General features: G+C 42.3%; 1 protein-coding gene across 1 annotated transcript in view; it reads right to left on the bottom strand.

Moving 5' to 3' along the window:
* Window positions 1-793: 793 nt before the first annotated feature.
* Window positions 794-26,497, bottom strand: part of CHST15 (carbohydrate sulfotransferase 15) — a 44,596-nt gene continuing 18,892 nt past the window's right edge. The window contains exons 2-8 of the mRNA XM_041461629.1: window positions 19,251-20,319; window positions 18,169-18,508; window positions 14,396-14,542; window positions 9,862-10,018; window positions 6,220-6,376; window positions 2,615-2,762; window positions 794-1,432 (exon numbers count right to left, since the gene is read on the bottom strand). Of these exons, the coding sequence (XP_041317563.1) occupies window positions 1,242-1,432; window positions 2,615-2,762; window positions 6,220-6,376; window positions 9,862-10,018; window positions 14,396-14,542; window positions 18,169-18,508; window positions 19,251-19,793 (1,683 nt within the window). The 5' untranslated portion in view covers window positions 19,794-20,319 and the 3' untranslated portion in view covers window positions 794-1,241. The remainder of the gene's footprint in view (window positions 1,433-2,614; window positions 2,763-6,219; window positions 6,377-9,861; window positions 10,019-14,395; window positions 14,543-18,168; window positions 18,509-19,250; window positions 20,320-26,497) is intronic.

Below are 26,497 nucleotides of genomic sequence, written 5' to 3'. Positions count from 1 at the left end.
TAGCATTTGTATTTGTCTCTTAAAAAATCCCTTACTTAGGTGGGACTTCCACCTGAAGAAGGCTGCAGATTGTAGCTGACTGACAGTGACCTAACCAGCTGTGTTTGAAATTAAAGATTTAATTGCTGCACATCCATAGAAAAATCTGACCTTTTTTTGTCAAATAAAGACTTTCAGGTAGTCCAAAGTTTCTCCATAACTTTCAGAATGTTGGGGTTTTTTTCCTCAAGTCTGCATATCGCAACTTCTTTAACTATAGACATTTTTTCCTGAAGAGGGAAACACATAACCAAATTCTTCAGGTAACACATCCTTTCTGTAAGGTACTGAGAATCCTTCTTATTTATGATTTTAATAGCAAAATTTCATATCACTTTTAAAATGTGTATTCCCTCACAATGGAGAATAGATTACAGAATTTAACACAAATATCCATAAAACTATTCATGGCCAGGAATGGACTTTTAAATAAAAGTTGTTTCCTGTGAAAATGTGTGAGTGATATGAATAAATTATACATATTCATAGTTACATGAACAAAATACGTAAGGCAATGAATTTGTATGCTAAACACCAAACTGGCCTGTTTAGGTTTCAGCCATCCATTCTCACCTGGATTATAAAATTTTCTTTTACAAGAACTGTGGCCAGGAAAGTCCATTTATCTTGAAGATATAAATGAGACTTGGAAATTAAATAAATGCACTTCATCTTTCTTTCAGAATTAAGGAAACACACAGTGTTAGTGCAGACCGTTTCTAAACAGGCTGACAAAAAGAAACAGAATTTTAGGTTGAATTCAATTAAAAATTTTAATGACTAAATGACATTGATTGCTTGAAAAAAAAATGAGTGAATAACATATATTGAAAATGAGAGATTATAAGTGTAATTGTAGGAAACTGATGCTGACTCTGTGTTGCAGCATCTCAGAGAAGGTTCCACTTCAACACCCCTGTGGAAGAGTGTCAGACATCATTGTCCTAATGCTTGTCCACTCCTTTGCTGGGGTGAAAGAAGTTGCAATGAACTGATTAAAGCAAGATGCTTTCCTTTCTCCCAAGGAAAATGTGGTAGAGCTGTTGAGATGTGTGCTGGCTGAAGGTGAGACTCTCACTCAGCTCATCCATCGGCTGCTCTTTGGAATGGGAAAAAAAATGTAAAGTATCCACGCACAAAAATAGAATTTAAAAAAATAAAAACTCCTTTAAGCACTGTAGTCGTGGCAAGAAATTTACACATTATGTCCTCTTCCATAAAAAAGCATCATCAAAAAGAACTTGTGCCAGTTTTGTATTAAAAGGCCTATAGAAATCTCTTAAAATTGCCTTGGTGGTTGGCAGCATTGGGCCCAGGCTTCTGTCTTCAGGTCTTCGGGTGTTGGATGCAGGACTCTTGGTAATCAGAGCTTCTTGTTTCTCACTCAGAGGTCCTGTGGAAAAAGAGAATATTATCTTCAAATATTTTCCCCAAAAATGCCCATCCTAAAGAAATCTAATGACTAAATCAGAAGGTTTTCCATGGGGAGAAAAATGTAATTTTTGTTAGCAGCCACAGTGTTTCAGAATATTGAATACAGGCTTAGACCAGTAAAATAAATCACTACTGGTAAATATGGAAATAATACATGTTCCTCTCCTATTAATTAATCATCTCTATAAAAAGCAGCATAAATCACTCTAGGAGGAAAACACCTGTTTTCAGAAAAAAAAAAACCTGTGATTGAAGACAACTTCCCCTCCATTCTGGAACTGCAGGTGTTTTATGCTGCTGTTTCATTTCGTGGTGTGAGTTGACTAATACCCCACAGAAACCACACAAGCTTCACTCAGCACTCAGGAAAGCCCTGGTTTGTTTATTTTGGAGGCTGGCAGTGGGACCAAAGTGGACACAGGTGTAGTGACATCCCACTTTGGGAATAAATGTGCATCAGCAAGATAAAAACCTGGGGAGTTTTCCAGCACAAACCACATTCAGGAAGCAGATGCCAAGCTTTTCATCTGTTCAGCCTGCTACATCCAAGCTTTCTCATCATCTAGACCAATCCTTGGACCAGACAGACAATTTTCCAGCCACATTTTCATTCTCTTGCTACTGTCAAATCAACATTGGGCAACGTTTTGTCTGCCGGCGTTTCTTCCGAGGATTAGCAACAGATGTCTCAATCAACACAGCAAAAACACAATTTCCCCCTTCTCCTCGGCTACAAACACAACCTTTCATCATGCTCAGATTTAGGTTCTGGGCTGGTAGCACTTCAGTTTGTTAAAATTGTGGAGGGTAACTTTGCATCTCCGTAAGCCCGTGGCAAACAAGCCCTGAGTGCCTTCAGAAGCAGGGCTGGCTTCTGTGTGGGAAGATAAATCCCTGCATTCTGATGCATAGGTGATGGTCTGGATGTTTTGTTTTTTTTTCCTTTATAAACTCTTACTAAAATCTTCTAACACCGGGCATTTGAGAATTTAAGTTTGCTTGACTGCAGGCAATGAGATGAATGTATCCTTCATGCCAAATTCCTCTGCTTCTCTTTTTGTCCCTTAATAAAGCAAAACTAACCTAAAAGGAGAAGGATAATAATGATTTTGCACACTTAAACCAGGCAGCAAGCACCTACCCAGATCCAGGAACTGGAACACCATGTGCATGGTGTACCTCATGTTTGATGCATGGTCCTCCAGGCGAAGAACAAGGATCTGATCTTTGTTAAAAACTGTCAGCCAGTCCAGGAGATACACAACATAGAGCCCGACCTGTAACCTCACCTGTAATTACAAAAAAACCCCAAATTAGTTCACCTTACAACACTACTAGCTGTAAAACAACAACACCCACCTCTGTCATCTGGGGGAAAAAAAAAAATCCCCAAAATGTGCTTTTAAGGAATGACAGAAAGACAGTATGTGAATATTTTTTCCATCTTCCTCTCGTTTTCTGAACAGCTTACAGAAATCTTTGCAAACAGCTTTTCTGCTGGTGAGAGATGTCATTTTACCAAGCTGCAGCAGCCACAGGTGTGTGTAAAAGTGCTGCACAGACACAATTTTCTGTAGAAGGATGCTCAGCCACCTCACATCCGAGCTCTCTGTGCTTGGAGCCTTCCTGGAGGAAGCTCTCAGCCCGCAGATGAACAGTGATTCAAGGGAAGATGCTCAGTCCTGCCCCTTCTCCAGACCCTAAGGCTGCTTATTTCAGTTTGATTTCACCTTGGGGAAATAGTTTAGGGGTGGGCTTGGCAGTGCTGCATTAAAATTTAGACTCAGTGACCTTACAGGTCTTTTCCAACCTAAATGGTTCCATGATTTTCAGCTGCAGCAGGTCACACTGCCATGAGCAGGACAAACACTCTGCCTCGCTGTCAGGTGTTAGATTTGGGTGCACTTTGCTGCATCCTCTGATTGCAATAATTAGGCTGAGATCTCAGCTGCAGCAGCACTGATGGTGCCTTGTCTGAGTACCCAGAGAGTCAGACCAGAGAGGGGGAAAGGCAGATTTTCAGCCTCTCCTCCCCTTATCTCTGTTTTTCTTCCCTCCTCAATTTTACATAACAAGTTGAAACATAAAAAGAGTAGCCTTGGTGTTCTTAAAAAGTCCAGCCTCCAACTGTGCTTATAAATATTTTTCTAAATCCCTTCAGGCTCAGAGGAAAGGAACATGAATCCCAAGTCTTAAGCATCTTTCATAAAAGAGACTTAACATCTTCAGCTCGCATTACCACGGAGCCCATCAAGTCAGACAACAGCTCCTTTCACTCCTGACACTGCCCCATGACCTACAATGATACCTAAATTCCCCTAAAAAAAGCCTTATTTTGAATTATTGCTGTATTGTTATTATCCTGTGTGATTCTGATGTGTGTCTTTGGCTGTTTATAACATAAGTCTCCATATTTATCAGATTTCTTTATAGATGTGCTACACCAGAATCTGGAACCTCTTATTTGATGAAGACACCAGGCTAAGATGGGATCATTCTGGCAGGGCAGCACCCCAGCCCTCAGTCAGCGCCTCATTCCACTCAGCACTGGGACAAACTCGTGGTTTAAAGTTTCTTTTCTTACTCCAGGCTCTTGTGAATAGTTTCTCCATCTTCCTTGTGTGCTCCTTCAGGTGCTGGCAGGCCACAACTGGGATCACCCCGCTCACTGTGCCTTTCTCTGGGTAATGTTCTTTCCACTAATTCCAGGTGCCAAACACCCCTTTCTTCCCCCTTAGCATCCAGCAGCAGCCAGGATGCCTAGGACACCTCTCTGGTTTCAGAAACACATTAACAAATAGCAAACCCCTTCTTTTCCTGGCACAGTCACAGAATTAGCAACCTAATGAGCTCAGCAGGGACAGCAATCCTCACTTTATCAATGCACAGCAAACCACGAGCACAACAGATTTAGCAACTTGGCTGAAGAAGAAGCTAAAAAAGGCCACTGAGGAGCACAGTTGGCATGTGGGTTTTATTACAAGCACCTGCTTGTGGCTCTATGGAAGGAAAGAGGCCTCCTCTGCTCGTTTCCAAAAGCATTTTCTTCAAGAGGGCTGTTCAAGAGGACAACAAATGGAGATGGGTTCTGCACCCTGAGGAGGAACACAAGAGGAAAATCTTTCCTTCTGGTTCTCTCTCTGCCTTTCTCTGCCACACTGGAAGGAATACATTTGTGCAAGCAGATGGCTGGAAAATTCTGTGATGCTGCCCAGCAGCAACTGGTGTGTGAGGAAGTCCTGGGGGCTGCAGTCAGGGATGAGCAGCTCCAGCCTACCTGGTAAGTGAGAGCAGTGTCCTGTCTGCTCTGCTGCTGCAGGACCCCAGTCCACGGGATACACTCTGGTACTGTTATTTTATCCAGTGGAAGAAGCAATAACTTCACCCCAGAGGCAAAGGAGGAAACTATTCCCTCCAAATCCTTTACAGCCTGAGCAAATAAAAGAGGATTGAATGGCAAACTGGCCAGATGAGATACTTCCAGTCCATCTCTTCTGTATTATTCTCTGCCCTCGAGCAAAATCTGAAGTCAGTTCTATGCTAAAATTGAGAATTTTGGAATTGTAAGCCTGTAATACTTATCCATTCCCCTGCCAGCAGTTTTTGTGTTTTCTTGTACAATTTTCTGGCATGCACAATTTAAAAAAAAAAAAAAGAAAAAAGATTTTATCTAGTTATTGGTAGCCTTTTCTTACAAAGGAACATATAATTTATTCTGATTTTGAGGCAATTTGGTACTGCAAAGATCTTTGCCAGAACTACTTTTTTGGAGACATCTGCAAAAAGCTTGCACATTAAATTGTAATCTTCACTAAATGTGCTCTCCATGCACTTGCACAATAGGAAAGCTGTGTTATCCCTGTTGGCATTCAGCAGGGAACAGGCTGAGGAGACAGCTGGGCCCCCACACCATCTTTTACATGTCTACATATATATTTATACCCTCCACTTTACAAATTAAGAGAGAGAAAGTTTTGATTGCTCACTGCTTCCTTGCATGGGATTTTGGTGTCTTAACAACCTTTCCACCAGGCTGTCCAGCTGGACAGTGCCCAGGCAGAAAGGGACCTGGGGGCACTGGTGACAGCAGGCTGGACACGAGCCAGCAGAGTACCCTGCTGGCCAAGAAGGCCAAAGGCTCCTGGCCTGTGTCAGGAATGGGGTGGCAGCAGGAGCAGGGAGGTCACTCTGCCCCTGTCCCTGCTCTGCTGGGGTCACACCTGGAGAGCTTTGCCCAGCTCTGGCCCCTCAGCTTGGGAAGGACCTTGGGACACTGAGCACATCCAGAGGGGACAGCGAGGCCGGAGAGGGGCTGGGAACACAAACCCTGAGAGGAACCCCTGAGGGAGCTGGGGGTGCTCACCTGGAGAAAAGGAGACTCAGGGGTGCCCTCCTCACTCTGCACAGCTCCTGAAAGGTGCCTGTGCTCAGCTGGGGCTGGGCTCTGTCTCCAGCAGCACTGACACAACCAGAGCACACAGCCTCAAGGGAAATACAGGTTGGATATTAAGAAAAAGTTTTTCACAGAAAGAGTGATAAAGTTCTGGAAAGGTCTGCCTGGGCCACAGATGGAAACACCATCCCTGGGTGTGTTTAACAAAGCCTGGATGTGGCACTGGGTGCCAGGGTTTAGTTGAGGTGCTGGGGCTGGGTTGGACTCGATGATTTTGAAGGTCCCTTCCAACCTGGTCATTCTGTGAATTCTGTGAAAAGAGCAAGGAGCCAAAAGTGCCTGGAAATACGTACTGGCATGGCGTTGTTGAGGGTGTTGTTGTAGACACAGGCTCGCAGGGAGAAATCCAGCACACAGCCCTCAAACAGCTGCAGGGATTCCGCCACCTTCTCGTGGAAATCCTCCGCGGATTTGTTGGCGCTGGCGAAGTACAGATAATCAGAGTACAACCTGTGAGGGGAAAACGTGGCAGTGAGGGGCTGAGGGGATGGAAGAACATTTATTTACACGACAGATTTGGCAATTCCAATCAGCTGCAGGAATCCAGGGGAAGGGAACGTGTGTGTAACAGCGTCCCACCAACAGCCTGTCACCCAGTGACATTTTTTCATTAATTTTAATGAGTTTTAGATCACAGAAAAACCCTCTCCAGGGGATTTTCAACAGCATCCCCACTTTCAAGGTCTGCATCCCTGGAGACCTGACCCTAGAAATCATATGAGCCAATATTTTCTCCTGAAGGCAAAATTTAGACTTTAAATTCGTGTTCTCTGTGAATAGAACTGGTCTCAGCTGATGCTGCTGCCCTTCTACACCTGGTGTTCCATGGTCAGGAACAGTCCTTGTCTCTAAAGATTAAAGCTGATTTTAGAAACTTTAACTTTAGGTGGGTTAGAAAGAGTAATTCTTATATTACTACCAAGTTGGCTACAGTCATGACTAAAAAAGAGTCCAGATTTCCCATTCCTTTCACAGGAAGCTTCACCTCCAATCTTCCATTGACTTTCCATCAAAAAACTTCCAATTTACAGCAGTCTACCTGTTGAATTTCTATTTTTTTTTTTTTAAGATGAAGCAGGAGTTTCTCTAAGTTACAAAGCATTATCCCCTCATTGCACACTTTTAGCACAAGTTGTACAATTCCTTAAAATCCCTTTAAAAAGATAATGTAAATTCAAATTCCTTTGCAGGTGATGCAGTGAAACAACCCAAAACCTACATGCAAGAAAAATATCAATTTTAGCATTAAGCCCTGAAACCTTGATTAGGCTTTTGCAAGACAAACATATTTTAAAGAGACAACGGAAATTATCAGACATGATAAATATTAGATCTGCTGAACATGGTATTTTAACTTCCATTCATAATTAGGCTTAGAATGACCAGAACCACAACAATACCACAGGATTTTGAAAACAATTTTGTATCACTTGAGGAATCACTTCCCCAAGTGTGTTTACAGCACAGATTAGATGCCTCCACAACACTCTTCTCTTGATAAAATTCCAGAAATCTTACATATTTTTCTGCCTCTTCCAAAAAACCACAGGTGTTTAAGAAACAAAAACACCAATCTATTTAGGTCTCACTTATTACTGCAGTAACCTTTTGTATTGCACTCAGTTTATTTATCCTTTAACTTGCCTATGTTTCCGTGGGTGCTTAAAAACACCTCATTTGGAAAGTTTAGGCCTTAATCCAACAAAGCACTTAAGCACAGGAATAGCCCCTCAGCACTCATTATTTATGTCAGTGTTTTGCAAGAATAGAATTTTAATTCCCGTGTGAAACAAATGAAGACTCTCTGTTCATTTTAAAAGAAAGAAGAAAGAGAAAAGCTGAAGGACCAGGCCAGCTGAGTTCACCTAAATTAGACACACAACAGCATCTCCTGCTTGCAGGAAATGTGGATATCAGGACCCAGCTTGTCCCAGGAATGGTGGGACTGAGTGGTGAAAGGCTTCTTCCCGGGAAAAATCAGCCAGCAGGCATCAGGTACAGTATGGGCCAGGCTGCAGTGTCACTAAAGAGGTTTAATATGACTGCTTGGTGTTTCTTACCATCCACCAACAGAAATGCATCATTTTTCAGACTTGTTGGCATTTTATGAAAAACTACGTTCTTGGAGACATGTTCTCCCTCTGCAGGGCAGTTGAGGTTTGCTTTCCATTTTTCTTTTTCTTTTTTTTTTTTTCCCATCTGTTTTTAATTCTGAGGACATCTGCCTTTGCTGATTAGGATTTCAGCTGTTCTAGCTACTTGAAGTCCTTCCCTTCAACCTCTGTCCATTCCAATGAAATAATGACACCAGTTGACAAAACCATCTCAAAAAATTATGTCATTCAAATATTCCCAGCTGGGGCTAGCCCAGACTTTGTGCAGGTTAGATCAGAGCCCATCCCAGCCCCCTGCCCTCCTGGCTGTTCCAAGGAACTTGTCCCACTGCCTGTTACCACCAGTGGATGCCTGGGCTGTCCCTTCTGCTTTTGCTCCTGCAGCTCCGATGAGCTGTCAGGAATGCAGGCGAACAAAAAGGAACCAATTTGTCATAAACACAGTCAAGGAGATGAAGCTGACTTTCCCTGTGACCCCTGCTAAAGCTGGCAAAGAGCTACACCTCCACGACAGAGGGTGGTTAAGGCAAGCAGGGAGTTTGTCACTAATTTACATGAGGAAGCTACTTCAGCCATTCTCTTGCATAAAATTACCATCTGTTAACTCCTGGGGTCAGGAGACACTGTTGATGTGGAGAGCTGCATTTCCTGACACAGGAGCTGGGAAGCATCTCCCAACCCTGCTCCCACCACAGCCATGTCCTGCCAGCAGGGAAACTCCTTGGGGAGCACCACCCCAGCTCTGGAAGCTGCTGGGCACGGGGTACGGGCTGCCTGCACACACAGCACGGGTCTGCTCTTCTCCCAGAGCCACTAGAGCCTGCTCCTCACCATCATCTTCATCCCCACCATCATCTGCATCCCCTCCATCACCTGCATCCCCCACCATCATCTTCATCCCCACCATCACCTGCATCCCTTTCCTTCCTTCCCTGAGTTTTTCTGGTGCTTTGCCTTTGAGCACTGACCCTGCCACAAGTATTCTGAATATCCCCATGGAGCTACAGTGAGAAGGAGTTCCCCCCCCCCCCCCCTCAGTCTGATCCTTGTGGACTCTGCCTCCATCCCCTCCACCCTCCCCATCACTCTCATCATTATTATCCTGCTTCAGAGGACACAGTGGGAAGGAATTGCCAGAAATCTGGAGGAACGCGGGAGAGAAAAAGTGAAATGCAAGTGGAAAGCTGGACATTCCTGACTTTCCACAGCCATTTAAAACAGTCCATACCTTGGGAAAAGCCAAGCCCTTTACCTGCAAACAAAGGAAGACCAAGGATGAACTTCTGTAGCTGTTGGCTGTGCAAGGTACAAATGCCCAGTGAAACTTTACATGACTGTCTCAAGCACGTGAAAGAGTTTTAAAAAATTGTATCGTTTTCTGACTCCCGAGCTACTTAATCATTCTTAATCATTATTATTTAATCAGTTTGAACTGCAAACCCCATGAAAACATAGATTTCACTACTTAAATGAAATTAAACATTTCCCAGGACTACTTCTGCTGAGATCTGGAGACGCAGTGCCCGCCTAGTCTAAAGAGCCCTGCTGAGAACCAGGGCATATTAGCTCAGGCAATGGCATTAGATTGCATTTGAAAACCTAAAAATTATTTTTTTCAGAGTAGCTCAGGAGTCCAGGCATGGCACTCATGGCATTCACACTCACATGCTTCTCTTTAAAAGATTATCACTGTTACCTGTGCCAAAATACACAGAATAAAAACCCCTCTTATCACAACCAAGTAGCTCTCAAACACCACGTGAATATTTACTTGCATCCAACAGAGTGAGAGCTAAAAAATATGATTATTTTCATGCTCACCTTTCAACAGGGTCCCTCAGCATGATGATAAGTTTGGCATTTGGTTGGAAGGCATGGATAAAATCCTGGATTAGGAAGGGAGGTTCTCCTTCAGTACTGTTATCATAGAAGAAAATCCAAGCGTTGTTGTCCCACATTGTCGAGGCACTGGCCTCCCCTGGAAATGAAAAGCATCTCTGCTGGTAACTCATTCCATTCTTCATGCTGGAGTGCAAACTGGCTGATTTTTTAAGTGCTATAAGGCAGATCAAAATTGACTCCATGAATTTCAACACATCTTAGTTCTTGCAGACTGCTCTGGCTGAAGCTCTCAGAGCTGCAGCAATCCCACTGCTCTGTGCCTTTGGGAATGCTTAAGGCAGGTTTTATGAAATTCCACCTGAAATGTTGCTCTCCATGACCACACTGCTTCCTGCTGGTGGCTAACACATGCAAATAGATTTAATTTGGGCTGGAATGGACTGCTAAAGGTTTTAGCACATTTTCCAGTGAGGGATCATGGAATCACAGAATGATCTGGGCTGGAAGGGACCTTAAAGATCATCTTGTTCCCATCCCCTCCACTAGACCAGGTGGCTCCAAACTCCATCCAACCTTCAGGAGGCAGGAGTTTGTCCCTGCTGAAGCCTTGCAATGCTCTTTGTAACACCCACAGGTTGGCCTTAATGCTCCCAATCTCAGAGAAGCAGCTTGCTAGCAAACTGTAAAATTCCCCACAGAAAAAATGTGGAAAGCACCACCCCTGCTGATCAACAGTGTGGAAAATATAATCAGGAGAATCAGTAAGCATATAAGAAAAATTTAAAAAGTAGCTGAGATGTGTCATTAAGGCTTGAAATAATATTTTTTATAAAATTATTCATGTAAAACAAGTCAATTATTTATGAATAGATAAAGGGTTTATAGAATAAATAGCACACTTTGGTAAAATACGAGATTCTGGTATCTTTAGTGTCTGAAGAAGCTCACTCATAATGCAATGCTACGGGGAGAAATATATTCAGTAAAAATCTCTGCCAGAGTGAGGTGTATGATGGTTCAGCTGCTAAATAAATTATCTGATATGTTGTTTTGAATTTTGTAACCTTCTCTGTCTTTTTAAGTAATCCTGGCATTTATGTGGCACAGTACTGTTCAATAAAACATGTACAGAAGCTTTTTGGGGACTTACACTCTCTGACAGTCTAATGAAAGCTAACTCTTGCTAATGAGGTTTTTCAAATCAAAGGGAAGGAGATTAAAAAAATAATAATGTTGTAGGCTTATAGACTGGTACATTATTTCCCTATTTTTTCCTTCCTTCCTCTGCTGGGAAAGCCCAATAAAGATTTAAAGAGACGGACAGAACACAACACGAGAAAGGTTCTGGCTCCAAACTTCAGCTGAACATAATGTGATTCATTAATAAAGTCTGGGAGTTGTTAGAAAACACATTAATCTTCTGTCACGTTCACTTTGCCTCTTTTCAGGAGGAGGAGATCAGGTCCATTGGCTATAGCTGGGTGTCCACAACAGCTCCACTCTTCCATTCTAAATTAATTAGCCAAAGCACTGCCTAATCACCAGCAGGCTTCCACTTGTCAATTAAAACTCAATTAGCCCAGCTCCCACGCTGGGTGAGGCAGAAACACAAAGGATTAAACAGAGGGCAGGAGCTGAGACAGCCATGCCACAGAAACCTCTCCTGAGCCACCAGGACGTGGGGAAAGGCAGAGGGAAGGAGCACCTGCAGGCAGGGATTTGCTGGAGAGGCACTCCAGGGATGGGGGTGACCTTGGGAAGTCCCTGCTCCATCCCCCTGACAGGCACAGCCTGAAACAGCTCCCTCAAAGATGTTTGCCTCAATCATGGCAAGGTAATTAAAGTCTGTGACCCACCGAGCCACCTGTTCCTCTCTGGGCTAGATCTGATCCTCCTGCACAGCTCTCTGCTCTGCTCCCTGATCACCCTGGATGTTCTGCAGGATTTATCCCAATCAGGGCAGCCAAACCTGCAGACGCCTCCCTGCACTGCTGCAGTGTGAAGTACAAAAAACCCCAGTGCATTTACACATAAACGGGCAGATTCTCCTAATCAGAGCCCACATTCCACAGAAACTGTGAATTCCACCATCCCAAATCTGCAGGCAGGACACAAGTCAGGGAAAATCCCATAATCATAAAGGATGCAGAAGACCTCCAAGATTGTCAGGTCCAACCCAAGATCACAGGCACGAAACCAAATCATGCTAAAGCATTAACAGGGCTCAAGGTGCTGCCCCAGCCCTGCAAAAGCTGGGCTCAAGAGGGTAAATCTTCCCACAAGATGACTGTAATGAATTTAATGAAGGGGAAAAATATATATTAAAAAATATAATAAACATTCTGGTCCCTGCTGACTTTTATAATTTCAATTTTCTGAAGCAGGCAAACAAAAATTTTTCTGACAATTTGACAGTGTTTGGTTTTGGTTTATAATACAGGTTTAATACCTGCAAAGAGAACAAGCCATACTAAAGATGAGATAAATTAATCACCAACAATTAATTGTGTTTAATTACACTGGTGCAACTGAATTGGTTTTTTTCTTATGGACTTAAAGATCATATAAATTATTAAACTGCCTAAAGAATGGTGCATAACCTTCTCATTCAGTCATTAATGGATTAATATCATATTGTGTTTTCACAAGTCATTCCTCTGAATTCATCTTATTAATGATTCCACATAAAAAAATCCTATTCAGAATGCCTCGGGCTAGATCAGCCCTCTCCTCTGGGGTTCATCTCTAAACAGATATTAGGGGTTTTTTTGGAAAATGCTGTTATTACCCACTAGTAATATTCTTTGGTTTAATATCCAAAGAAGCCTAACTTTTCAAAATAATATACCATGATGAACTACTGAAATATTTACAGTTTTAATTTGATTTTTCTTTACAGTCATCCGAAATAGGAAAAGGAAGATTATGAGAAAACCTGATATTCATACAGATTCATTTGAGGCTAGATGGCTTTGTTTTGTTTTTTACCAAGGTCATAAAAGACTGCCTTAATGAGTATAATCATTCAAGACTTTTCCTGTAAACTTAATAAGAAAACCCAGCAGAACCTTAATGAAACAAGAAATGAGACCACAGGAAAAAGAAACACAAAGTGAACCCTACAAAAAGCTGCAACAGGAGGCGGGTAATCAAAGATGTACGTTGCCAATTAGATTAGTGAATTTAATTAGCATAAGCACTTCACCCATCAAAGGACAAGAGATATTATTATGAGTAGCAGGAAAATCTGCAGATGTCCTTGATGGCAACATTTCTTAACAACCCCATCTTGCAAATGTTGCTCAGTGTTGCAATGTTTAATAAAGTGAATGATGGACAAACATGGAGGCTTGGGAAGTACTGAAGAAATGTGACTCAGGCAAGGCTCTGGTTTAACCAGCCTAAGGCATCATCACCATCTCATCCAGCCAGCAATAGGTTAAAATTTTAGGTTATAATGAGATCAAAACCTCAATAATTCTGAGGGCAGGCAGTAAAATCTTGTCTCTATTTTCTGCAGAATTGTGACTTCAAGCCTATTTGAAAAGTCTCTTTTTGACAGGGAACTGTCACTTGCACAACTACTTTTTGCATGGAATCTGTCTGGATTCCCTGTGAAATAAGACTGGTAAAATTCCCATCCCCTCAGTTTTCTGGTTTTAGCAGACAGCAAAAGCAGAATTTAGAAGTTTGTGATATTCCTCATGGGCACTGTAAATCAGGACACTGTGGGCCAGAGTGGATGAGCCCAGTGGATTGACCACTGTGAGTCACGGAAAGCAATCCAAGGATCCCTCCCTAGAGCCCAGTGCTCACCATGGACTTCCACAAAGTACAATAAAACAGCACTTCTAGACCATTCTTAGTGGTAATTAGGTAATTTAATACCAACTAATTATATCAATTTCTTCTTGTTGGAGCTTAAGAGCCACTGGGAGCTTTTGCTACCACATCTCCCAGCAGCTCCAGGATTTCTGCAGCATCCAGTGTGTGTCATACCAGCACAGTTACTGATTTTCCCCAGACGTTGCTCCAGAATTTGGAAGTGAAGCCACAATCCCAGCACTACAGGCAATCCCCTCATAATTGTGCTTAAAGTGGATGTGGCACTTGGGGACATGAGTTAGTGGTGACCTTGGAAGTGCTGGGGGAATGGATGGGCGTGATGATCTTAGAGGGCTTTTCCAACCTAAATGGTTCTGTGAAAACAAAATGAGAACTGTGTTTGAACGAGTCACCAAGGTCATTCTCATTCTTGGAAAAAAACCCACATTCATTAAATGCTGATGCTCATCAGATATACAGCACTTGCTCAGGAATTTTCTGAAGATAATCACAGCTTTCTTAACTTAAGAAAGAAGGAAAAGAAAGCCAAGAGCTTCCAGGCACACCAGAAAAGAGCAACACCAGGGGCTCTGTGCTGAGAACCAGCCACAAAATCCCCCTCTGGTGCCTCAGCTCTGAGCACTGCCAATGTGGAGCTACAAGAATTTTGGGACAGTTTTTGCCCTACCAATGATGATGTTGTTCCTCTTGCCACGCTCCTTCACTGCATCACTCTGCAGCACACTCTGGATCTGATGTGCTGCCAGGTCAAACAGATCCAGGTAATCTTCCACCGGGTAGCGGTCGTGAAATCCATCCCTCAGCCTGATGATTCCTGGAAAAACAGCCAAAAAGAGAGAATTAAAATCAGCAATTATGACAACAACAGGGCAAGACTAACCACTGGTGCAAACCAAGGTGGTTGGCCCCGAGCCAGCCAACATCAGCACGAGATCAGACCGACCAAGTGCAACCCTCAGATAAAAGTGCCAGTAATGAAGTGGCTGAGATCTGAGATACTGAATGATTACACCATAAATTCACAGTGATAGGAAATATTTTAAGTGCTCTGTTTTGTAGTCCCTGCATGAATGAGCTTGGATTTATCTTCTTCTAAATTTAGCTTTTGGAAGGAATACAGAAGATAAGATTCTACTTCCATTTGCACCCATGTAAATTGCTGTAATATTGGACTCCCACTAGATTTACTGTTTTGAGATTGAGCACAGGCTCTGATGCCAAATATGCAAATCAACACACACTGGGAAATCATTCATGGTTTTTTTCCTTTCACAGGTATGCAAATAAAGCTCCACAGTAGTATCTTGTTTTTCTCCTCTCCTTCCCTACACTCCAGGGTGCGTTCACTATCACCTTCCCCCTGCGTTTCTCAGCATCTTGAGCTGCATCCTGTGATTTTTATACTCCTTTTCCCACTCCTGTTTCCAAATCTAGTCTCACTTCTCCATTTGCTGTACATGCTCCCCACACAGGACTTCTCAGCTCTCCCTTTCTTGTTCCCAAAAGACCAATAATTATCAATTATGTGAGAGGAAAGCTCAGCAAGGGAGTTCTTTTGTCCATTGCCTCTGATTTTCCCCCTTAGGAAAGTGGGATTTAATGAGGGTAGAAGGAAGTTCAACAGCATATTTTGACTTGTTTTGAGGGGGGGAAAAAGTGCTACAGACAGCCTTGGTTTGTTGCCACCCCACTCCTGGGAACAGAAACAGTGGCAAGGAGCCAGGAGAGAGAGACAGTCAAGCTGAGACAAAGTCCTGTGGAGCATCAACCCTCCCAGCAGAAGGGGAAAGGAGTGATTTGCGAAATGGGGCCTCCCCAGAGGGCTGTTTAACTTCAGCTGAAATTAGTCAGTCTCATAAAAATCCACTGAATCAGAGGATGCCATTGAACAAAGAGACTTTCTTGTTCAGCTTAAGTGTTAGAAACCAAACCAGTTAATAGCCAGGAGCATAGGAGTCATAGCCACTTGCATAGTTTCACTTGTGAGTGTGTTTGTCATATCCTCTGTTTTTATTTTCTTAATTTTTAAATAGTAACCATTAGGTAATGTACTTTAAAGGCAGAATTAAAGGACTGAGCCACCAGGAATAAACTTGATCTTTCATTCTCAGTGGCAGACAGCTGAGATGATCAGAAGGTCATCCCTAAAGATCCCTCTCCCATGAGACCACGAGCTCTGCAATGTTTGCTCATACTCCAGCTTTACAAAACAACTTCAAAAAAACTGAATTATGCAAAGAATGTTCTCTTCAAGGATCAGCACTTGGTCCCCAGTGGCTGACCACAAGACTCTGCAAGTGGAAGGCTTGTGAACGCCAGCACAGAGATAGGAATTCACCCTTGTTCTCAACTTAGATGCACTCCAGCCTGATTTTTTACATTCTTCTGCCTGTTTGGTAGGTCAGGTTCAGAGCTTTAGTGAGCCCAGTCTTGCTGAAGTGAGGCTGGGTGCATTACCTCCTCCAAAATTCATTCCTAACATTTATGTTGAGGTTCATGTAAGTGGAGGTGTAAAACATTTTAGTTTAAGGTATCAGTTGGGTTCAGCCTTTCCTGCCAGCACTACCTCGGAACACAAAATCCTCCACAGATTTTGCTAACAGTCCCTTGTTTCCATCACTTTATCTGAACATGAGAAAAAGTTGTGGCTGCCCCTGGATCCCTGGCAGTGTCCAAGGCCAGGTTGGACATAGGGGCTTGGAGCAGCCTGGGACAGTGGAAGGTGTCCCTGCCCATGGCAGGGGTGGCACTGGATGGGCTTAAAAGTCCCTTCCAACCCAAACTGTTCCATAACTCCCATGTTTTGTCTTCAGTCAGCTGCTGACTGTGATGAACAAGTCCCTTTTCATGGGTCTTCAAGGAGCACCACGATGCTTCTCTTTTCTTGACCTGGTTTCATTCCTCAATTCACACTGGTGCCTCCAGCGTTTCTCAAACAGGACTACGTTATCTCAAAAGCAAAGCTGCACTTTCATCACATGGCTTTACATCTTAGTTTACCAAAAAAGTATTTAGAAAATGTCCAAAGTATTTCGTTTGGCAACTTTCTTATGGAATTTGCAAAGGGAGAAAACTGAAAATTTAACAGCAAAATCATGAAATCCCATCTCTGTGGCTGTGAGCACCTCACCAAGAAGCAAGGAACAAAACCCTGTCTGCCGGATTTCAAAGGTTCTTCTGGGATCCAGGGCACAGGGAAACAAGATGGAAATGACAAGACCACATGTAGGAGAAATAAAGAATTTGAAGTAGCACTGTTGGTGTCCCAGTGCCTCAGAAAGTGCCCTTTCTTGCCTTTAGCCACAGAAATGCATCATTTTCCCATTCCAAAGAAGCTTAGAAAAGCACCAAAAGAAAGTAGTGATCAAAGTCCTCATCTCCACCCCAGTGCCAGTTTTTCCTATTCCAAAGTCTGTGTCTGTCATAAAGCAACAGCAAATGAGAAACAGAAATTAAGATGTCACCAAAATAAGCAGAATCTTCCTCTTGGAAACAGTAAAACCACTGAAAAGTCTTTGATACCAAACTCATACAAAGCGAGGGCACGCCAGAACTTAACAGCCAGACCAAAGAAGAGGAAAATCCAGTGCCTGGGTGGAATACAGAGGGCAGAACACCCATCCACATCTAGAGGGGAGCAGTCAGGAAATTCAAACGGGTCTTCTGCAGCTCATCTAATCTCTAACCACAAGACTGACCTTCCTCAGCATCCAGAGAGAAAGAAGGAGGAGAAAAACACTTCAGATGGATGAAATTCTGTGCTCAGCCCCACTGCCCTGAGACACCCTTTGGAGGTGCAATCACGAGGGTTGGATGCCTTTTGCTCCAGTTGGCCACAACCCCAGCTCGTCAAGTCTGCCTTCAGAGATGGAAATAATGATCTCATCCAGAAAAAGGATCAAAAATACGTGCAGGGCCCTCAGTGTGAGAGAGATTCCTCATGCAGAGCATCTCGACTGATCAGTGTTGCCCAGAGCTGTGGCACTAATGAAGCTCCTGCCACAGTTGTATTTATTGAACCATAAGGACTGAAATTTTAAATAGTGACCCATCATTTATTGATGTAAGAAAGGCTTTACAGAATTTTGCAGTACAAAACTATCACTGCTCCTCTTCAACTCCCCCATGACAACCTAACAGTTTCTCTTCTTGCTTTTATAAATTCATAAGGTTCATTTTATGTAGTTTTTGTTTTCCCTTAGATTTTCCAAACCGCTGCAAATAAAACCAAGTGAAATGTGCATTTTCTCAAGAGGCTTAACCCAAAACACCATTGAACAAAAGCAGGCTGAGCGTCCACCACCTGGATTTCTCAAAACCACCAATTCCAGTGGTTTCTAGGCAAGCAAACACGCAGCAAATCTACAAACTTCATCCCAAATGCTTACAAAATTTTAAGGGAGACAACTTGCCTGGCTAGCAAAGGACATTTTGACTCACCAAAGCGTTTCCTGGTCCACCAGTGGGGCTCCTTGATGGCCGAGAAGCGCACGTCGGGGTGCAGCCGGAGGCGGTCGTACAAGTCCGTGGTGCCACACTTGGGCTGCCCGATGATGTAGAAGTGTGGCAGGCAGCGCAGGCGGTAGTGCTTGTCCTTGTAGTGGTACAAGTGGTTCCAAAATACCTTCCTGAGGTAATCAAAAATGATCCGAAAGCGCTTGGAGTACAGTGCGTAGGAGTTGGTGGCGTAGGGATCCGTGGTTGTGTTCCCGCGGTACTCTTCGTACCAACAAGGGTTCTTGCTGTTTGGAAGGAATTTGTTAGGAATTACCGAAAACATCTGCAACATAAAGAACAACAATTTCAGTCAAGGCAGCAAGCAATCGACTTTTCTTACTTAGCACTTACTTTTCTTACTTAGCACAGTGACAGAACAGAAACACTACCTGAATATTTGTACTACAAAGTTGATCCATTCATTGCTTCTGATGGCACCACAACCAAATCCTGAGCAACCCACTGGGCTGGGAGACAAGTATTTAGAAATCCTTTTATTTTAAGGCCAGAAAGAGCCTCAATAATCGCCCCAACTCCTCTGCAATCCCAGGAACTGATTTTTAAAGTCAAACACCTAATACTCAAATCAAATTACCTTCCAGTTTTTAACTCTGAACTACAAGGTTTGCAATGATTTTCAGGAAGGCGCCCTGGCAAGCAGTTATTAGAAAGGCTCTTTTCTTATTTATCATTTCAGGTGACAGGTAAACGTAAGTCACAATGATTTTGCATGAGAGAAGGTAAAAGTTCAGTGACGATGTACAGCTACCAGAAAACTGCCTGATTTTTTGCTTCAGGTGTCAAGACCATTTATAGAACCCATCCATCCTGCCCGTGACTCAGAGGGATGTGATCTACAATATCTGCTTCTCAGCTGCTGTGAATTGGGAGGCTCTAGATGGTGTAAATCACTGCATGAACATCCAAGCAGTTGCACTTTTTTATGTCTAGGCAAAAGATTGATCCACAAGCCTTGAAATAAGGATGTAAAAAGCAGTTTAAGACATGCCTCAATTCATACTTACATGTGGCTCTTGCTTCCTCAGCTCTTCTAAATCAGGGCGCTGCCTCGTTATAAACTCTATCTTTGAAGTAATGGTGTCAATAATTAATTTAATGCTTGGATAATCCTTTACATATGAAATATTCATTTTTGAAGGCTGGTAATAGTCTTTCATGTCACTAAGGCTTTCATTGTCCATTAAGCTGGGATTGCTAGCAAAAGCTCCGTAATGGAAGGGAGATGGGATCAGCAGCAGGCCATGCTTGGCTCCAGTCAGTATGTAGGACACCATCACCAGAGTCATTATGATCAACCCAAACATCAAACTGCAGAGCTTCCCCTTCCTCAGGCAGAAAAACCCATTCCAGCTCTCACAGTGATCAGTCCTCACTTCCAGAACCGCGAGCCACTTCATCTGCTTGCTGTCGGTGTACAAAGGGATTTTACTTTCTCCTCTGCACACAGGACACTTCTGGTTATTGTGATCAGGTCCACGGCATCTGAAACACTGTCTGTGCAAGTCATTTGGTAATAAATGTATGCAGCAATTAATGCAATACCTCATATTACTACTGTTAAACTCCTACATTAATGAGCCAAGCACAGCCATAAAAATGTTTCTGAAGCATATGAGTCATCTTCTGCAAGTCTGAAATTATTTCGTTCCTGGAGTGGTTCTACAACTACTCAGCAATGCAAAAGGACAGGTTCAAAACAGAATAAAAAGTGACATGTGTCACAGAAAGAAAAGGAAGCCTCAAGCACCACCAACACACAAAAATAAATGTACTCTGGATGTGGTTCCCAAGAATTTGGCTCAGTAAGAGGAATGTGGCGAAGTAAGGATCAGCTACAAAACTGGCTCAAGTTTTTCCCATTGAACAAAATGAGAAGGAAAAAAAATTGTTACGTAGTGTGAAAATATGCAAAAAATAAAAATAACTCATTTTCCTCTGCTTTATGCTGGAATAGGCAAATATGGCTAGAAATTTCCAGGTTCTCTTAAAACAAGCAGGTTCCAAACCGCACTGCTGCTGCTGCTGGAAGCTTCATCTTCCCAGAGGTGGCTCCAAAGAGATGCATTGTCCAACCTAGAGAAAAAAACCCAGATATTTATACACACCCAGGCATCATATCCACACCATCCACAGCCATAGCAAAGCACAACCTAGCACCAGTCATTTCAGATTTCTATTTGAAAGATGCCTGTCGTTTGCCAAGCCTGTTAATTACAGCACTCAGGATATTAAACCCAGGGAACATTTGGCTCCAGGTTCACAGCGAGCTGCCCCTGATTTTCCATCACCCATCTGCTCACATCAATGACTGGTTGCTACTACAGGTAACACTACACGACTCACTAACCCACCCAACAGATCTTAATCTGCTTTTGAAATATGGGAGCATTTCTGGACAGTATCCAGGGACACAGGTTTAAATAATTACACTCTATCTGCTCCTGAGGACCTTAAATGAACAGTCCTGAAGTGGGGTAAGACCCTGTTTGAGGCAGGGATAAGGTAACAATCCCCTCTCAAACATGGGAGATAAAAAGCCAAACCAAAAAAATCAAAAGCCACAAGTAAAACATTCAGCAAAGTGAAGGGAGTAAAAAACAGACACAAGGGAAAGGCTAATGACAGGATCTCAGGTTTCTGGACCAAATGATGGGTCCTCTTATTACTCACTAAATCAGAGAAGTATAATCATTACTATTATGAGTCCCACAATTTGACTGTTTTGCCTTTAGCTCTATCAACACCTATTTTTAATGCTTAAGCAACACTGCTATAATTCTAGATAATAATTCCTGGTTCATTCCTACAAAAGTGTCCTGATCAAATGGGGCACTCACTTCAGATCCCACATTTATCATCATCCTTCTGGCTGCATTTTTGTATGAGACAAAAGTGCTTTTGTAAAAGTTATTTGTATTCTGATGTTTCTCCCACTGAACACTGTCACATATTGGAGGATTTCTGCAATCAGAACAAGTAGGCTGTGTCTCAGGGACTCAAGAATAATTAGATAAATATTGAACAAAAGTATTTGCAAAACACTTTCCTTCCACCCAAAAAAGTTCATTTCCTTGATGAGTTTATTCTCTAAGCCAGATGAGGCAGACAGAAATCACAGCATAATCATTACTGACTATATTTAAACCAAAGGGAAAGAAATCAGTGCAAGACTTCTTAAAGAGACCAGTCTTAAAAACTTCTCCAAAGGAGCAGTTATGATGACTTTGACAGAAGTTTGAACAACCAGAGACATTAAATCAGATTCATATGGCTCATTTTAAACCTAGAAAGTTTATGCTTTCTTCTGTGTAAAATATCCCCCCAGTAAACGTCCAAAAGAAAAAGAGGAACTATGGAAAGGAGCCAAGGTTGAAAAGACCTTGATGGTGATGGTTGTCCAACCACCACCAATGGTGGTGAGAAGGGGAACAAGAAAGAGAAGTCCTGACAAGAAGTGAGAAGCTTCCACTTCCCAAGTAAATATTTCAGGCAGAAATAAGACCCTGATCAAACATTTTCAGAGAGGAAGCAAAGGGGGCCAGAGACAGAGGCAGACTCAGGCAGCATCCACATCCAACAGAGGAAGTCATGAAAACAAAGATAGCTCAAGAGAAAAAAAAAGTAAAAAAAACGGGGATGGAGATGAGGGCCTTCATCACAAAAGATGAAACAGGAAGGTGAAAAAAGCCCCTCTGAAAAAAGAAGCATGAAGAACAGGCTAGAGGTTAAGCAGTAGTTGGGAAAGATCTGGTAACCAAAACCCACCCTACAGCATCTCTTCAATTACATTTATCACGTTGTACACATTTGTTTTTATGAAATCCTTCTACCCTGAACTCCTCTTCTTTGGCATCCATCTCAGTACCCTCTCAGACCTCTGCTCTCCAGCTCCTTGCTGTTTATTTTCATAGACCAATTCCTATGCACTGGCTATTTAAAATAAAGAAAAAATCCAATTTATCCTCCAGTCCTCTTCTAACAAGGATCTGCAACCTGCTCAGTGACACTGGTTGAACAGATTTATCTGAGATAACCTTATGGGATCAATTCCAGGTTTGTGTATTTGACATCAATTCTCAATTTTTTAAAAAGAGCAATCAGAAATACATTAATGAATTCAGACCACAGGACCTTAGAAAAACCACATAACCTTCTCTGTCCTATGTCCATTTGTGTGTTAAAAAATGGACTGGAATTTATTGAACCCTTCCCAGCTGCAGACACCTCTCATTAAAATCTGCTACAAATATTACAAAGCCAAGGAAAAAGCATGTTAACTACATCTTTGGCAGGTGAAGAAAATTGTTTATCAGGAAGCTGATACAAGGGGGAAAAAAACAGAAATAGGTTTAGGCTACAGTAAAACTGAGATATTAATCAGACCAGTCATGAAGGGAAATTTAAAGTTCCACAAGCAACCATAACTCTGCCAGCTCATGCACAAGCAGTGCACCAGGCTGCTTAATTAGCTGATCAGTTTGATGACCTATCACAGGACAATGACAGATCACTCAGCTAATAGAATACACACATTGATCTCTCTTTCTTTTTAATAACTACTAGTTGCCAACACACCATTTTACATGATTTTCCACTGTCACATTAATGAAATAAAAAACTGAATTGTAATAAACACATAAAAGGATATAATTCCCTAGTGCCACTCCCTTCTCTTTCCCAAGCAGTTATTGGTAGAATTTCATTCCCTAAGATTTTACCATGGCAAGAAGGATGCTCACCAGAAGGGCAGGCTCCTCCCCCAGCCCTCACTTCCCTCATTCACCCCATTAAATTAAGACATCCTCAGTGCCCTGTTTTTGCTCCTTCCATCCAACATCCCCAGCAGCCACAGCCACCAGCACACGCCACCTCTTTGTATTCCACTCCTGAGAGCAGAAGGATGTGGATTGCAGGCAGAGGGAAGGTTATGAGGCTTGAGCTGGTAATAAACCATGTGTGTCTCCTTATATTTTAGCTGCAAAGCTGCTGGCTGTTCACTGGCAGAAAATTACTCTCTTTACACAACAAGCAGTGTCTTTGTATATTGAATAATGTAGCATGTAATTTCCCCTTGTTGAAGGGAAGGGTGAATTATTTATGATCACGTCTATACTGCATTTGTCTGCTGTACATTAATGCGTGCCAGCCCTAACCACAGAGCAGAAATCAACAGCAACCTTTGCAAGCTCCTTGGCCAAAAGCAGCCCTCCACATAAAAATCAGGATCTCTGGGAATAGCCTGAGGAGGAAACATGGATATATAAGATGACACACAGCGGAACGGGGGGAAGAAAGGAAAAGCTCTCCTAGATTTCAATATATTCCCACTGAAGCCAGGGGGGACTTTGCTCCAAACTCAGGCTCAAGCTAACAAAGGTATTTATACGCAACAGAATTTAATAGCAAACAGGTGAGAGCTTTTAATGGCAGTTTCCCTGAACAATTCCTGCATTCCATGAGAGCAGGGGCTGTTGGGGGCTCAGGATGCAGGAGAGGAGGCTGGCAGGTAACACTGGAAGGTACCACAACAGCAAAAGCAAACCACCAAACCTCACCCCAAAGCACTGAAAATACAGCATCCACCAGGTCCTGCTCATCTCATACAAAGGGTGGAAAGAGACATTCCCCTCAAAAGAAAATATGCAAGATTTTTCATCATCCACACGATTTTTGTGAGCTGTATAAAAAATATCTGAAATTCTGTATTATTCCTATTAAATGAACATTTCATAAAATTCCTCCTCTCTCTTTATTAGGATTGTAAGGAAAACTACAACCAAAATGGCCACAGAATCTCAGAATCATGGAATTACTGAGGTTGGAAAAGCTCTTCAAGATCATCAAGGCCAAGTATTAACTGAGCATTGCCAAGGCCACCATGTCCCCAAGTGCCACATCCGCACAGCTCTTAAATCCCTCCAGTGATGGTGACTTCACCACTGCCTTGGGCTTTTGATGAAGAAATTTTCCCTAATATCCAACCTAAACCTCCACTGCTGCAACTTGAGGCCATTTCCTCTTGTCCTAATGCTTGTCCCTTGGGAGAAGAGACCAACAGGCTATAAAAAGCAATTACTTTCATATGCTCAGTCACGTAGCTAAAATTCTGCTCCTCTATGAATAAGATAAAACAGATTGAACAGATTTTACACACATATACCTGTGTGTATGACCTGCTTTCCAGGTCACCAGTTCCATAATATTTAATATGCGTTCCTTTCTTTCAAAACTCTTTAAAATAAAGATAAATCTAACTTGCTGGTGCTCTTCATGCTACATTTTTCCGTAGCCTCGATACTTCTAATCACAGTCAGCTTCTCCTCCCACCAAATGAAAAGGTGGCTGTTAACCTCATAACACATTTCAGGTACACCAAGAGGACATTTCTCATCCTGGGGTATAAATACTCCCCTGAATTATGTCAGCAGAGCTACAGCACTTTATTTCCTCCCTTCACACAATATAATTGAAGATTTCAGGTGAATCAGTCCTGATGGGCAGCTCACAACCTAAAATATGCAAGTGAGAAAATAATCCATCAGCTCTCAGATTAGATGGGATGAAGCCTACTTAAAAAGATACAGATGCTATAAAATTAAGGATAAACACTTTTATCCAAAAAAAAACCACAAAAGATTAGGCAAAAGATAATACTGCTGAATCATCTGGCCAGGAACATCACATTGCTCCTAATTTAATATATCTAATGCCATTCTTAAGAGTACCGGCTATGTAATTCTATCCATAGTCTCCTAATTGTTTCCACTAATCTGGATAAATATTCCTTCTGCCTAAGTGCCTTCCCTGCCAACACAGGAAGGTTTGTTTCAATCAAGTTCTCAGTTTGCACTGCTGATGTTTTTTGAAATCTCAGAGCAAAGCTGATCCCATGCCCTCCAGAACACTCCAGAAATGAACTTCCCTGTGGAAACGTTTCCCCCTGAGAAGCTCCTGTGAAGACAAGGCTGTCATTAGTCACAGAGATGCAGCTCTGGAAGTGAAAGGCTGCCCACAGTCCTACCACCATAAACTTTCCATGACTCACATCAAGAGGAATGGAAACATGAAAGGGCAAAGCGAGGCTGGTGGAGTGAAATCCTCATAACATTTTCATAAGGAAAGAAAAAGCCCAACAATATCCAGTAGCAATGCAGCACAACCATGTAATTCCTTTTCCATTCCTCCATCACTCAGTGCAACCCTGTCCATGTACAACAGCAATTCTTCACCCAGGCAGGATACATTTATGACCTCTGGACACAAAAAACCTGCAAAACCTTACAATGATAGATATTTTTTAGCTATCAAGCTTACTGGAAATGGATAGAATTTAAGCAGACTACAGGCAGCACACAACCTGAAGTATTTGTAGAGGGGTAGTGGAGTACTTGTACAGCAGGAGGAAGTTCATCCTGTGAGTGGGCAGGTTGTACCATTTCAATAAAAAATAACCCAGTAGAAGGAATAAAATCTAAGCTAAATTAAAAAATAAAGAACATTACATAAGGAAAAGAGAGGCATAATCGTAGATTTTCTCTCTCCTGCTTCTTGGACACATTTCGCTCCTCAAGTTTACATTTTTGGAAATAAACTTTGCCTGAACTCACATTTATTTACCTCAGAGAAATCAGAAAGATGCCAGAAAGATGATATGTCAATAAAAAGAGGATCATGAATCACTGAGCTCTGCAAACTTCTGGCAAAAAGAAAAGGGAAAAAAAACTCAAAACAAAACAACAAAAACAAGCAAAAAGCAATTGCAGTGATTTAGAAAAGCCACAGGACTCATTACAAAGCTCAGCAACCTCCTGCAGACTGAAGTTATGTAAAGCTCTATTTACTTAAACCCTAATTTTTAAGGAACCATCAATAAAGGCAATTCCCAAGACTCTGTATAAACCCATGGAACCGTTTTCAAGGCAATCAATGGGAAAACAGGTACATCCTAAAAGCAAGAGTAGGTGGCCACAGCCCATGGTTACACACTCAACCTGTTGAACAACTGCTGAACACTTGTTCAAGTCTACAATTTTTATTTAAAGAATGCATTTCATGGCCTTTTAAAGCCAAAGAAAACCTCCTGAATCACCACTGAATCAGCAATCTCGCCTAAAAAACAACAGTGGTTTCTTCCACAACCCAGCTGGTTCCTTTCTCAGAGTCTAATCCAAACACAATCTGCTCCTTCCTCATCCATACACTTCCAAATAAAATGTGAGAATGGAATAAATTCCGTGCTCCACATGCAAAA

Source organism: Pyrgilauda ruficollis, unplaced genomic scaffold (genome assembly GCF_017590135.1).
Source record: "Pyrgilauda ruficollis isolate IOZ18807 unplaced genomic scaffold, ASM1759013v1 scaffold15, whole genome shotgun sequence".
Classification (NCBI taxonomy): domain Eukaryota; kingdom Metazoa; phylum Chordata; class Aves; order Passeriformes; family Passeridae; genus Pyrgilauda; species Pyrgilauda ruficollis.
The sequence above is the reverse complement of the archived record's forward strand: the minus strand, read 5'-3'. Positions and strand labels throughout refer to the sequence as shown.